This window comes from Chelon labrosus, assembly GCF_963514085.1.
Source record: "Chelon labrosus genome assembly, chromosome: 20".
Taxonomy (NCBI): domain Eukaryota; kingdom Metazoa; phylum Chordata; class Actinopteri; order Mugiliformes; family Mugilidae; genus Chelon; species Chelon labrosus.
In genome coordinates, this window is record NC_140353.1 from 6,653,575 (window position 1) to 6,667,545 (window position 13,971).

Here is a 13,971-nt window from a genome sequence, read left to right on the forward strand (position 1 = left end):
AGACTTTAATCTTAGAAATATTAAAGGCTGCACTTCAAGAGTGTTTTTTCGTCTCTCCAAAAGTGATGACTTATTAATTTAGAAATAAAGTTTTCTATTACAGTATTTACACTTTGTATGCACGATAGAAAGACCTCTAGGTCTCGCCATGAAATTGACTCCTCAGGTGAATCTGGGTGAATCAAAAGATTTGATTTCACAGACTAAATCCTCTTTGTGAAAGAGAGCCTTAAAAACAGTTTTTACTGTTTAAGATGTTGGAGACAATTTGCAAAGAGGTATTTTTTTTTTTTATATTTGATGTGCATCAGAGATCCATAAAGCTATTTCGCTATTTCTCAGCTTCTGCTTTTCTGTTTCCTTATCGTCGTTATCTGTTTTTCTTCCCTTTTTCTCTCTCAGCTCTGGATTGAGGAGAGGATGCCCCTGGCAATGTCACAGGAGCATGGCCACAATCTTCAAACTGTGCAAATGCTGCTGAAGAAGAACCAGGTAGGGATTTGACGAAAGAAAACGTTAGTAGCTCAAAAAAAGTCTATTTACTTTCTTGATTAATTTGTGAATCACTGGCTCCGTAAAGCGCCATAGAATAATAAAACAGGCCCCTTATGATTTCCTACAGACCCAAGGCAAAATCTTTAAATTGCTTGTTGAGTCCAGAACGCCCAAAAAGCAGCATACCCTCTCATTTCAGATACACAGAACTGAGGATTTATGGCATTTTTTTGTGTTTCGTTCTGAAAAAATTAGTTCAATTTAATCAAGCAGCTGATAATACACCAATACTTGGGCATCTTGTCTGTCGGGTGATGAGTTACACTCACCGTCTCCTTTCCGTCCGTCAGACATTGCAGAGGGAGATCGAGGGCCACCAGCCTCGAGTCGATGAAGTCCTGGAGCGAGGAAAGAGGATGGCAGCTGCCGCCAGCGTGGAGGACAGGCCGGAGGCGGAGCGGATCACGGACCAGCTCAAGGAGCTCGAGGAGTCGTGGGCCCGGCTGCAGGACGAGACGGCGAAGCGCAGGGAGAGGCTGAACGGCTCCGACCTGGCCCAGCAGTACTTCAACGACGCGGACGAGGCCGAAGCCTGGATAGGGGAGCAGGAGCTCTACATGATCGCTGACGAGAAGGCGAAGGTGAGAGACGGACAAACGGTCTGATTAACTGATTACGTGGCCACACATGCTTAAAAAAATCTGATTATCTTAATCAAAACAAGACATATCATGTTGTGCAAACAACAAGTGGCACTGCATGCATTAACATGATTACATGGTTTGGGTTTTTTTTCAATTAAGGCGACACACTTCTTTATTTTTTTTTTATAAGTGGCACCCTTTACTGAGAGCTCATTTGGAGTACTTTGTTTAGCTTTGATGTGGAGTCTCCTCTCCCCTTTTTAGCATATTTACCTATTTTCCTCCGCTGTCTCCCCTGCTTTTCATCTCTGCAGGATGAACAAAGTGCCATGCTGATGCTGAAGCGCCACCTGATCCTTAAGCAGGCAGTGGAGGACTACTCCGACTCTATTCGAAAGCTGGCTGACCGTGCCCAAAAGATGTTTGCAGAGGACCACCCTGACGGGTTTGTTGCTTTGATAATTTGACATGCACACTGAAAAGATCCTCGTGAGGATGCTAATTCACCCAGTCGCTTGTGGTTTGGTGCGATAAGAGTGACAAGCATGAAAATGTGCGTCCTAATCACACGCCTCATCTAGAGTAAACCTAAATCCAATCACTTTCTCCATCTTTCCCGCATTTAATTTCCTTTCACCCTCTCCCGTTATCCCCTTTTGTGTGCAAAGGGAGGAAATTATCAGGCGGCAGGGCCAGGTGGATAAGCAGTACGCAGGCCTCAAGGAGCTGGCGGAGGACCGCAGGAAGAAGCTGGACCACACCTACCACCACTTCCTGCTGAGCAGAGAGGTGGAGGACCTGGAGCACTGGATCGCAGAGAGGGACGTGGGGGCCTCCTCCCAGGAGATGGGCCAGGACCTGGACCACGTCACGGTATTATACACACAAAACAGAAAGATAAAGACAAGAGAAGATGTTGATTCCTAACTTTTTTTTTAATTTCTTTTACTTCTTTAAGATGGTTATAAATTATATTTTACCAATAAAAAATGTAAAAGGTGTCGTATAAGGTCAAGAAATAACGCTTTCATCTCATTGTTAAGCTTTCCAAGACAGGAAAGTGACAAATTGTACCAGGGAGAAAATTATAAATGTGTCTCATAAACTACAAGACATAAATCACCAGAGGATCTTTTAGTTGCGCTACGCTTTTGCACACGATTCCTTGAGTTTTCTCTTAAAAATAAATAAATAAAAACACGAATTCAATATCTTTCGCCTTCAGCTCCTGAGAGATAAATTCAGAGACTTCGCGCGGGAGACGGGGACAGTGGGTCAGGAGCGAGTGGACATGGTCAACCAGACGATAGACGAGCTGATCGAAGCCGGCCACACCGAGGCGGCCGCCATGGCGGAGTGGAAGGACACCATCAATGACAGCTGGGCAGATCTCCTTGAGCTTATCGACACTCGCAATCAGCTCCTCACAGCGTCCTACGAACTGCTCAAGTAAGAAAAACGTTTATGTAAAAGACCGTCCAAACTGATGCCATTTAAGATTTCATGCCTAATCCAAAAAATAAAAAATAAAAAATGCAACATCTCCAAACAAATGAGAACGATTCAACTTGAAGACAATAATTACACTTATCACAGTGTCACAGGATGATAAATGTGGTGATGCTGAAAGATCGATCTCTTTCCCCTAAAGATACTTCGACGACGGGAAGGAGCTGGTGGCTCAGATCCACGACAAGCAGAAGGAGCTGCCCGATGACGTGGGCGAGGACTTCAGCAAAGCGGAGTCCTTCCACAGAATGCACGCCGCCTTCGAGAGAGACATCACCGCTCTGGGCAAACAGGTATAATAACACAAGGGATCAGTCCTCTCACACTGAGGGAACACAGCAGGCGTGAGGCCACGAGGCAAACTTTGATGATTCATGCCTGGAGAGAGCGGGGAGGGAGTGCTTCAGCTTTGAAAGGTTTTCTCAGATGGTGAGAACCCATAAATGGGAGCAACAGGGGTCTATAAACTGCAGTAATAGATGTTTTTATATTACCATTGTGTGACATTAATAGATACTAAGCAAAAGTGCTCAGATTGAGTTATTACCCCAGTATTCTTTTGCTGCATCCCTTAGCTCTGCGCAGCTTTGGCACCTTTCAGCTGATTGTTTTGGTTTTACAGCATGTTTTAAAAGTTAGCAACTAGCTGATTTTAATAGCGGAGCATTTAGCCGCTAAAAAGTATGAGTTGGTGGAGAACAAAAACGGTTTGATTTCCAGACACAACTTGAAATGTGAAGATTAAAAGTTTGCTAACATGTTAACGTCATGGCAACATGGAGTACATTAGCTTGAGCATTAGCTAAACTAAATCGTCCTTGCATTCAGAGCACTGACTTCCAGTTGCATTTATATTATGATAAAGCTTCTTTTCCAGACGTGTGTGAGAATCTTTGCCTCCTACCTCCAGGTTCAACAGTTCCAGGAGACGGGCTCGAGGCTTCACGCCCAGTACGCAGGGGAGAGAGCGGACGCCATCCAGGCCACGGAGAGAGAGGTGGTGGAGGCGTGGAAGGGCCTGCTGGACGCCTGCGACGGCCGCAGGGCGCGGCTGGTGGACACGGCGGAGAAGTTCCGCTTCTTCACCATGGTGCGCGACCTGATGGCCTGGATGGAGAGCATCATCCAGCAGATAGAGACTCAGGAGAAGCCCAGGTGAGCATATCTGCCCGTCAGGTTGAGGCAGCTGGAAGCAAAATAGTCTCCCCTCACTTATTTTATCCTCAATCGGTAAATAAATTTAGGACATGATTTGTTATGTAGGTAAAGATAAATTAATGGAAAGCCCACAACACAGAGCTTTTTAGACTTGGGTATTCTGTATGTATAGACGTCCTTCCCTGTAATTACTACTAAAGGGCATTTTTAAACTTATTAAAGGAGCTGTGTGAAATTCCAGAAAAAAACAACAACTTTAATTTGACGATCATAAAATATACAACATTTTGTGTGGTAGAATCTTTCCTCTGAGACGTTTTATCTTCCTAAAAGTACAAAGTATTCCCATTAAATCCTGTAATTTTGCCAGAGCATGGTTACAGTTGTAGTTCCACTTTTTACCAAGAGAGGTAGATAAACTTCCAAGCGTTACCTGCTCCAGTTTTATGTCTTTCCCTCCTGTGCATTAGGGACGTCTCGTCCGTGGAGCTCCTGCAGAAGTACCACCAGGGGATCCGTTCAGAGATTGAGGCCAGGGGAGCCAAATTCTCCGACTGCGTAGACCTGGCCAAGGCCATGGTGAAACGCAAGCACCGAGACTCTGCCGAGGTGAGGCTTCCTCCTCAGCTGGGCCTCAAATTCCTGCATTCATTAGATTTAATTACTTTTCTGGGAGTGATTGTTCATGTCTGGCACAATGGAAGCAATTGGATTGCTACAAAAGGGGGCCAAAAAAAAAAAAAAATCCACTCATCTAATATTCATCGGGGAGACTTTAAAGCAAACACTAATTAGAAATGGAAAAAGCCAAAAGAATTTAAATGAGCAATTGACCCCGGCTCGAATTTAGCGTTCGGTTAATTACTTCACAATACTAATTCTTGGAGGATAATAGGAAGTCTTGGGCGCCGAGTTGTTTAATAATTCTGATATGTAACAGCGACTGTTTAACTGCTTGTGTCAGGTCAAAGAGAAGCTGGCGCAGCTGATCGAGAAAAGGAAGGAGATGATGTTCAAGTGGGACGACAGATGGGACTGGCTCCGGCTCTGTAAGTAAAACTACGCTTACCTTCAGTTTAAAAAGAAATCCTGTATGTGCATTATTCCTTCCACAAAGAAACTATGACTATAACTAGTGTGAAAGCCTATGAATGTAGAAACTCGAGCTCAGACGCGCTCACTTCCTGGATTATTGTCTCTTTCCAACAATGTCCTCACTTTTATGTTACTAAATTTGAACCCAAAAATATCAGCCTTTCCAAATGAAATATCCTCACATGCCAAAAATATATCCATTAAGATGGATTCATTAATTCCTAACCTGAAACTTCCCTTGGGAAATTTTATCCTTAAGCCCCAATCTAAACCGTGGCATTCTCCCAAAGTGAGTGCTACGTCCCCATAATGTGACTGTATTATAATAATTTATTGAGCGGAGCGTTAATTCAGGCAGGCCTGGAAGCCGAGCCTAACTCACAAGCCAAGTCTACATCTGCTGACAGGTAATCTATGAACCAAACCACATCAGCTGACAGCTCAGCCCTCAATGAGCCAATGGATGCTTCACTCCAGCTCCTCCTTTTATTACGTTTTAGTCATAATCAAAGACGTGGCATTGATGCCTGGTCTATTCTATATGATCTTCGCTGCTGCTCGACTAAAGCTTCCCATGTAGGTCACTATGGAACAGCAGGGACGTCCCAGAACAAAATAACATGACAAAAATAATTTACTGTAAATGCAAATACGTTTCTTTGACTAAATTGGTCTTAATTCTCGAAAGCTTTTGTCTAAATCAGGCTGCGTTGCATAAGCTACTCATTAAACCTGCCTTCATTACATCCAGTGCTGGAGGTGTGTCAGTTCGCCCGAGACGCCTCGGTGGCCGAGGCCTGGCTGGTCGCTCAGGAGCCCTACGTGACGAGCAGAGACCTGGGACACACCGTGGACGAGGTCGAGAAGCTCCTCAAGAGGCACGAGGCCTTCGAGAAATCCACCGCCACTTGGGAGGAGCGCTTCTCCGCCCTGGAGCGCCTCACTACGGTAGGGAAAAATGATAATTTACAGCAATCTGATTACAGAAGAAAAAAAAACATGCCTAATTTGCACAGTAGCTCCAGAGAAACACAATGAAGTGATAACTATAGGTTACTGATCTCTGTGTTGCAGCTGGAGTTGTTGCAGTTGAGAGAGCAGCAACAAGAGTTCATTAAAGAAGAAGAACAACGCTCAGACAGCAGGTACACACACACACACACACACATATTGGCTTTCATGTCTTTACTCCATCTATTCAAGCACACAATTATGAAAGGATAAATCTGTTGTTTGTTTTTTTTCCGTCATTAAACTCCATGTAAAGATGAAAACCAACAAATCTAAAGCTTGATGCTGTGTTGCTCCTCCGTGCCGCCGAGCTTCATTATTGCCCCGAAACTATTAATAACACATAAGGGAACCGCGTGTCACTGCTTTTTAAAATAAAAAAGGAGCCAATGAGCTCGGGCGCTGGAAGCTTCAGACACAACAGAGAAGTCGGGAAGTATCAAGAGATGATCTAATGGCTGGTTTTGATCTTTTTCTGACGGATTTGTTGACGGTAACATAGACGCAGAATATCAGCAGCCTTATCCTTTAAAGTTTTAACAAGTCACACATAGCCCGCCTCTCTCTCTCTCTCTCTCTCTCTCTCTCTCTCTCTCTCTCTCTCTGACATACATACACTTCTTTACCTGCTGCTCTTCAAGGTGTCTAATGCAGACCCCATGCTGCTCTGTTCCCTTTAGGAGAGAAGACACCGGCTTTGAAGAATCTTCACAGCTCTACACTATAGAGGAGCAGACTCTGGTTAGAAACCACACTCACTCAGCTCCCGTCCTCTATACTATATATTTGCTCTCACCTCTTTTTCAGCATATTGACTTGTTTTTTCTTCCTGAAGTCCGGCATAGCGGAGCCCAGTTCAGGTCAGCTTGAGGGGACGGCCGGCGACTCCACGGTGCCCATAGAGTCGGAAATGAGAGAGAGCGCTTCTCTGGAGTTGGAGCCCTCCGTCTCAGTAGTGACACCGAAAGAACCGGAGAGGGCCGCCACCATGCCCGCGGAGCCGCTCAGAGCCCACATAGTCCTGCACGAGGGCCCGCTGAGCCGCAAACATGACGTGGAGGGGTCTGGAAAGAAGGCTTCGAATAGGTAGGTCATAGAAAGGAACTGTAGTATTGACTTAGCCTGTTAAACACATGTAATGTAGACTTTAATACATGTCACTAACTACGGCAGAGAAAATGTACTAGTAGCTTGTTGAGTGAAATACAAACAGATCCAAACAAGCAGGCAGAACTAAATCTACATCTGGTTTAAACAAAGGATAAAATCTACGCAATGGAACTAAACCAAGCTTCAAATGCAACTTATAGACAATATGTTGCATTCAATGGCAACTGGGAACATGAAGAAAACGTCACCATAAATACACTGGTTTATATCTCTACCTACGCACGTAGCCAACGCCGGTTCGATCCATTTAAACTTGTGCGCTCGTCAGTCTGGCTCGCTCTGTAACAACGACACCAAAAACCCTAGTGGGCACTGTGTCCTTTTTTGTTTTAACTTCTTGCTTCACTTTCAACAATGGCGACTGAAACTTTCGCCGAAATTTTTGTCGAACACGAGTCGTACAAATGCTTGTACCTTCGTACCTCCTCAGTCAATCTTTCTTCGGTGTGTTCCATCTTTATTGATCCAAAACACTGAAATCGAAATTTGCAGAAGTAGAGAAGCAGGCGGTAATACTAAAGCAGGAATACGCTACTACCAAGCAGACCAATCACAGCCGCAACTACGGTGACAAATTAACGCAGAAGCGTAAACTGCCTATAAGTCTGATTTTGTTATTGGTAACTTGGGTTCTCATCTTCAACGTGTCTAACGAATGTTATCCAGCACGTAACTGCCAAAACAATCCAATACTTCTTTGTGTAAACATTTGGCAACGTACAGGATATCTGTGTAGATTCTCAGTCATCCAGGTCATAGCATATTTGAAATAAAGCTGAAACATACTTAAAACAAAAGCAACTGGACTTGCTTTAGTTTTCTTGAAAATGTTTTACCATCATCCAAACAGCTTTTTCATGTTCTAAATTACTGGTGGGGATAACATCCTCTAATTGCAGGCGAGTGTTGGGTCATTAACAGGCCCTTGTCATGTTTCAAGTGAGCACCACCCACAGATGTTCCAAATAAAAACCAAATAAAGGAAGATAGAAATCTGGTGACTGTGTTGCTGCTCTCTTACGTACTGTACTCATGCATCATTCTGCTGAAAGTCATTTTATGACTAAACAAGCTGGCAAAGGTTGCTGTCAAACAGTCATCGCAGCGCAGTGAGCTGCTATGAATTCATTTAAATAAAAGATGCGGTTCTTGTAATTGGAATTAAATCGGATTGATTCTGTGTCATTGCCAGAAATGCGTCAGAAATGATGAGTAATTATTTTTCCTCCTCTCTCAGGTCGTGGAACAACTTGTACTGTGTTCTGAAGCCGGGGCAGCTCTCAGCCTATAAGGACGCCAAAAGCTTTGGCCACGGGGTGACGTATCACGGCGAGGACCCCCTGTCCCTCAGCAACGCCAGCTGGGAGATCCTCACCAACTACAAGAAAAAGAAGCACGTCGCAAAACTACGGTAAGACTCAGTGGTCCCGCTATTAAAGACGAGAAGGTGGACCGTAAGTTTGCGAGCCTTGTATTTCTTCTTGGTTATCTTGTAAAGCCCTTTCAGCCGCATTTAAAGTGGAACGAATATGAAAAATGTGGATTATGAATATTTGAGAGCCGCAGAGACTTCTCCTGAGTTTTGTCATCGCTTTGAACTTTCCAAGCGACCAGCAGAGACTCCAGGAAGTCACTGCCCCTAACCTCCACCTCCCAGCTGAGAGAGAGAGAAAGTGTCCCACACTTAAACGCCCCCTGTGACGCCCCGACCGGTTTTTATTCCCGTGAAATACGCGAGATATTACACAGAACCTTTAGAGGCGCTGGAAAGTGGATTCATCCGTTTCTATTCCCCATGCTAAAGTTAACCACCCTCTGGCTTACTTTAATATTTTAAAGATATAACAATAAATCTTCTCATCTGACATTCAGCAAGATGGAAAATAATTTCACAATTTCACCAAATTATTCCTTCAAATTGTTGTTATCCTGACAGGACTGCAGCAAAATGCAAAATTAGCCTCTTCAAGCATCATTTTAAATTTAGGTAAATGATTTCTGGATTAGATTTAGACACGCTACCACTGATTTACCACCAATGATCAGCTGCCAACAAAAACAATTACATTTATTTGAGAATCAGCTAAAATACAGTTGGGTGAAAATTGTGTATTTTCCCCAATTTTTAGTGGAAATAAGCAAATCCAACTAAAAAAAACGTGAAGATTTCTTTGGGTCTCAGACCTAAGGGTTAGCCGTCATTAGGAAAAGTCGGCTCCTAACAGTGTGTGAGAACTTATCATTCAGTTACTATGGGTTCTTAAAAGCAGCTGCCGGAGGATCTGAAAGATAACTAAAGCAGGGGATGGCGACAAGTGGAGACAAATCTGGGAGAGCGACAAAAGCTGAAACTGCTCATCCCGCTGGACGGAAAAGGCAAAGCTAAAGGACTAGCGTGAAGGTTAAGCTGACAGAGGATGCACAGATAGGATCTACATTGAAGAGCCATCACAAGGTTAAGCTAGAGTGTTTTTTTTTTTTGTTTTTTTTTTTTTACAAACAAAAGCAGCTGGAGCAGCATTTGATGAAACAAACATCTTTCCAAATGACAAACGCACTGGTGGAAATAGTAATCTCCGGATGAGAATGTCACAGTCAAGAAAAAGACATTGAAGATACAAATCAGACCTCATACGCTATGAAGAACTGCTACAGGAAACACAAGCTGGAGATTTTGACTTTACCATCATTAGAAATATGTGGTTGCATCCAAGAGCAGCTTGCTAAATCACAAATGCTTCTTATGTGACATTTGACAACAGACAAAATCATTTAAATTATATTTAACTTTATAAAACTGGCCACAAAAATTGTGATATTACTAAATACTGAACTAGAATGGTGCACAAACTTTGGCACTAGTTTAATTTTGTTCTGTTTTTAAGTTCATGCAAAACAAGTAACGGTGGATTTATATATATATATATATATATGTGTGTGTGTAAAAAGTTCACACAATACCAATTAAGATAATGAGCACATGCAACTCTCTAATTATTTTGAAAAGTGAGCAAAAAAACTGCACTAGTCCAGTGATATAATTAGGATTTTTTTTTGGCAACTGTAGTGGAAAAAAAACAAAAAAAACAAAAGTAGTTACAAAAGTTAGTAACCATGGTTCTATGAATTCACCATCTCTGGGGTTCGGGAATGAAATTTTGTATTTATTTATAAGCTAAAACGTAGATGTTTCTGATGTTCTAGAGAGAAGGAACTGTAGACTGTCATATCTACGCATCAATTGCGTTTCCATAATTACTTTCTCTTCCAGCAGAGGGCGACAAAATTTTACACATGGTAGCTTTAAACTAAGGCCTATTTTTTTGCAGTGGTTGATTTAGTTTATTTCTTTAAAAACTAATTTAGATTGCGCTCATTTTGCAAGAGTCAAGAGCAAAAATGGTCAGTTCAGGATGTTCTAAAAGATTGAAAAATATGTTTTGGTTGAAATGTTTAAGATTATTCTACTCTAATAGTTTAAATAGAAGTATAACACACATGTGCTTCATATACTGATAGATATTTGCTCTTTCCTCTTTCCCTCTCACAGTCTCAGAGACGGCAGTGAATATCTGTTCCAGTGTAAAGACGAGGTGAGTTTATAAACTGCTGAGAGACGACAATGACTAACTTTTAACAGCTGTTCGTGGATCACATGAGGCGTGTGATCTGGTCAAACTCTAACTGCATGTAAAGCTCAACAAATGCACATTTACACCTCATTACATAAGCAGATTCCATTTAACATTGTCGACCACGTCTGAGTAATTTGGCATTTATGTAAAAAGCTGACACAAATAAGGTTATTCATGCTTCCTTCTGAATCATTATACGCTAGTGAGAGATTTACCCTACGGGGATCATTAAATAAGAATGCTGACAGAGACTTTATCCATATTAACCTGATTTAACCTCACAAACACTTTACTCTTGGTTCTATTGTTAAAACAAAAACAAACACCTTCTTGTCCACGAGACAAAAAAACCTCCACTTCCCTTTGTAAGCCACTGTGGTGTTTGTTTTTGCGTTTCATTTCAGGAGGATCTCCAGCGCTGGAGCCAGGCCATGGAGAAGGCTGTTCAGCCCCTGGCAGCCGAGGAGGCGTCGGGGCCCTCGGGGGCCAAAGCCCACAGCCTGCCCCCTCCTCCCTCCTCCTCGGCTGCCCTCCCCGAGCCCAGCTCTGCCAAGAAAGACAAGGAGAAGAAGTTCAGTCGCTTTGCCAAGAAGAAGTGAAAGAGATGGGAAGCTCATCAGGAGGTTGCCGAGGCAACCGTGAAAGTAGAAAGTAGTATTTGTGTACAATCGGCCAGAGCGAGCTTTTTATCACTAGATTTTTTTCTTTTTTTTTTTTATATTATTTTGTGAGAATTAACAGAAATATTGTAGTTTAGGTTAAAGCCATCACTCCTTTGCCTGTATTTAAGCCAGTGTATGATTACAAAAGGTCCACTTCTTCTTGTTTTTTTTTTTTCTTCTTTGTGTTCTTTTTAACAAATGCCAAATTCAAAGCATTAAATTAAAGCACAGGAATGCTCCTTTCACACTCAACCAAAGAAAGTTTGTACAACTTTTTTTTTCTTTTTGTTCATTTAAGCTGCAGTCTTTGCTTTAGCGAGGCATGCTTTGATACGTACGATACGAGGGCCTGTAATGAACATAGGGTGACCCAAGAGTACAGACTAGTACTTTTATTAATCTGCCTTATAAAATGGTTGTGAACTGTAATACTGTGCTGTTTGAATTTGGAGCGCTACTAGAGCTACTCAGAGTGAATTTAATGATCTATATATATATTAAAAAAAAAAAAAAGCTTTGTAAATGCCGTGTAAAGATTTGGTGAGGAGGAAATTACAGTGCAGAGCTGTACAGTGCACACACTCACAAGTGTAGTTATGCAAACTAAAAACGCTCTATGCACTGTGAAGAGTTTGACCGTTGAGATCTTAAAGCTGGCGACTGACAGCGTCACGTGACACCGGGTCGGTTTAGAATACAGATCCGTTCACGGCTGTGTTCTCAGCCGGACCGTGGCTGTGGTCCTTTCTGTGAAACGTATTCAACACTTGTGTATTAAACTCTTCATTTCATATCTACTCATCAACATATATGCATATAGAGTATATACATCTACAGAAGCATGGGTTTAATTTAGTTTGATATGGTGCTATATTGTGATATATTCTTGAAACTTTAAGCCAAGACCCAACTCGACCTGCCTTAGTTGTCTTCCACTTTGGCTTGTGGTGACACCAACATGCGTCCTGTGGGTATATCTGAGGGGTGTTTCACAAAGAAGGCCGTTTCTGCTGTCAAATCTGGATTAAAAAAAACACGTCAAGCAAATGCACAAAAGACAAAAACTATAATAATTATGGCCACGGAGCTGAGCGTATTAAAATGCAGAAAGAACCACGGCTATAGACGAAGGTGGGAAACGACTCTGCAACACTGAATTACATGGGTTCAAGTCCCATCTGAGTAATATATATAACAAGAAAAAGAGTCTACCTTGAATTTTACTCCTCAGTTTGTGGCAGTGAAACAACGGCAACACGACGCAGATTAAATAAGTGACATTTTTGGGTTTATTTGAATTGAAATTCACTCGAAAGCACCCACACCGACAGGACTTTAAGCCTGAATTGGCTACAGGTTCAGATTTTTAGCGTGCAAAAGCGCAAAGCAGGCCAGAAAATAAGAACTAAACGTGTATACAGAGACGCAGAAAGCTGTTAAAAGCCAACCAGACAGAATGATTGAAGAGGGGGAAGTAAAATGACCACGAGCAAAACCACAAACCCAAAGAGACGATGCAAGACTACACGGTGGCACAAAACGACTCATTATAACCACTTAAACCTCAGTTATTAAATAAATAGCTGGCCTGATTTAATTTGGCATCCTCTCTTTGCGAAACACCCCTCTGGTCTCGTAAGCCAGGTTTAATTTTACTTGAGAGCTGAACACGACAAAGACAATTAAACGTCTAGGGACAATTCACAAACCACCAGAATTGAATCCAGGTGCTCTTATTCGTATCACTCAAAGCATTACGGAAACCAGCCAAAGTCTAGGACAATCTGAGGGTCGGATGAAATCTTGACTGCTTTTTCCAAACCACACAACAGGACCAGGGCATGCTTTCTCTATCCAAGGCGGGGATCGTACAGTAGCAGTGTGGAGAACGTAAGGGAGGACAATGTAAGGACGTTTGAGGGATTTCAACTACTACGGAATGAGGCGTTTTTTTATCAAAGACATGCATACATAGAATATTCTAATAGTTCTAATAGTCTAATTGTAGTACAGGGAGGTGCATTCATTGATAATGTGTCACCACAGTCTCACACTGCCGTCTTGCCTTGTACTGCGGGCTCCGTCCCTGAACTATGATCAACTCAAGTGACCTCAATGAACCGATGGACGTCAGGTGCAGAAATGAGTTTTCTAGGTAGCGTTGTGATGATCTCTAGAAGAAAAGAAAATACAAAACAGAAATGATCGTACAGCCATCTAAACACACACACACAGCAAATGTTTCTGTGCACAGCTGAACATCACGTCCATGCTACTAGTACCTGTAGTCACACTCTTCTGATAAACTAAATGGTTTGTGCATCACACGCCTTGTTTTTGTTGGTCACTGTATCTACGGCAACTCCTCATTTGTCACCTTCATCCACCAATACTTCTTCTTCCCTACCTGCCTTTTCTGCTCAGTGGTTTGTATCTTGCATTTTATACTCTCTAGCTATGTAAAATAAATAAATAAATAAATAAATGATTGCTGACAGGAAACATTTTGAGAGAATAAAGTTTAAAATTTAAACAACGGAAGCCATCCAGGTGGGTTTTTTTTTGTATTTGCTAAGCTCTCGGATTCCTTTC

The 13,971-nt window shown here is 42.3% G+C and overlaps 1 protein-coding gene across 1 annotated transcript in view; it reads left to right on the forward strand.

The window, feature by feature from the left end:
• sptb (spectrin, beta, erythrocytic) overlaps nt 1-13,863 on the forward strand; it is a 39,414-nt gene extending 25,551 nt beyond the window's left edge. Inside the window, exons 22-37 of the mRNA XM_084569799.1 lie at nt 403-492; nt 846-1,136; nt 1,454-1,584; nt 1,808-2,012; nt 2,365-2,588; nt 2,791-2,941; nt 3,559-3,803; nt 4,277-4,415; nt 4,771-4,855; nt 5,653-5,849; nt 5,976-6,046; nt 6,593-6,653; nt 6,748-6,998; nt 8,320-8,493; nt 10,633-10,675; nt 11,122-13,863. Of these exons, the coding sequence (XP_084425925.1) occupies nt 403-492; nt 846-1,136; nt 1,454-1,584; nt 1,808-2,012; nt 2,365-2,588; nt 2,791-2,941; nt 3,559-3,803; nt 4,277-4,415; nt 4,771-4,855; nt 5,653-5,849; nt 5,976-6,046; nt 6,593-6,653; nt 6,748-6,998; nt 8,320-8,493; nt 10,633-10,675; nt 11,122-11,316 (2,553 nt within the window). The 3' untranslated portion in view covers nt 11,317-13,863. The remainder of the gene's footprint in view (nt 1-402; nt 493-845; nt 1,137-1,453; nt 1,585-1,807; nt 2,013-2,364; nt 2,589-2,790; nt 2,942-3,558; nt 3,804-4,276; nt 4,416-4,770; nt 4,856-5,652; nt 5,850-5,975; nt 6,047-6,592; nt 6,654-6,747; nt 6,999-8,319; nt 8,494-10,632; nt 10,676-11,121) is intronic.
• The last annotated feature ends 108 nt before the right edge of the window (nt 13,864-13,971 follow it).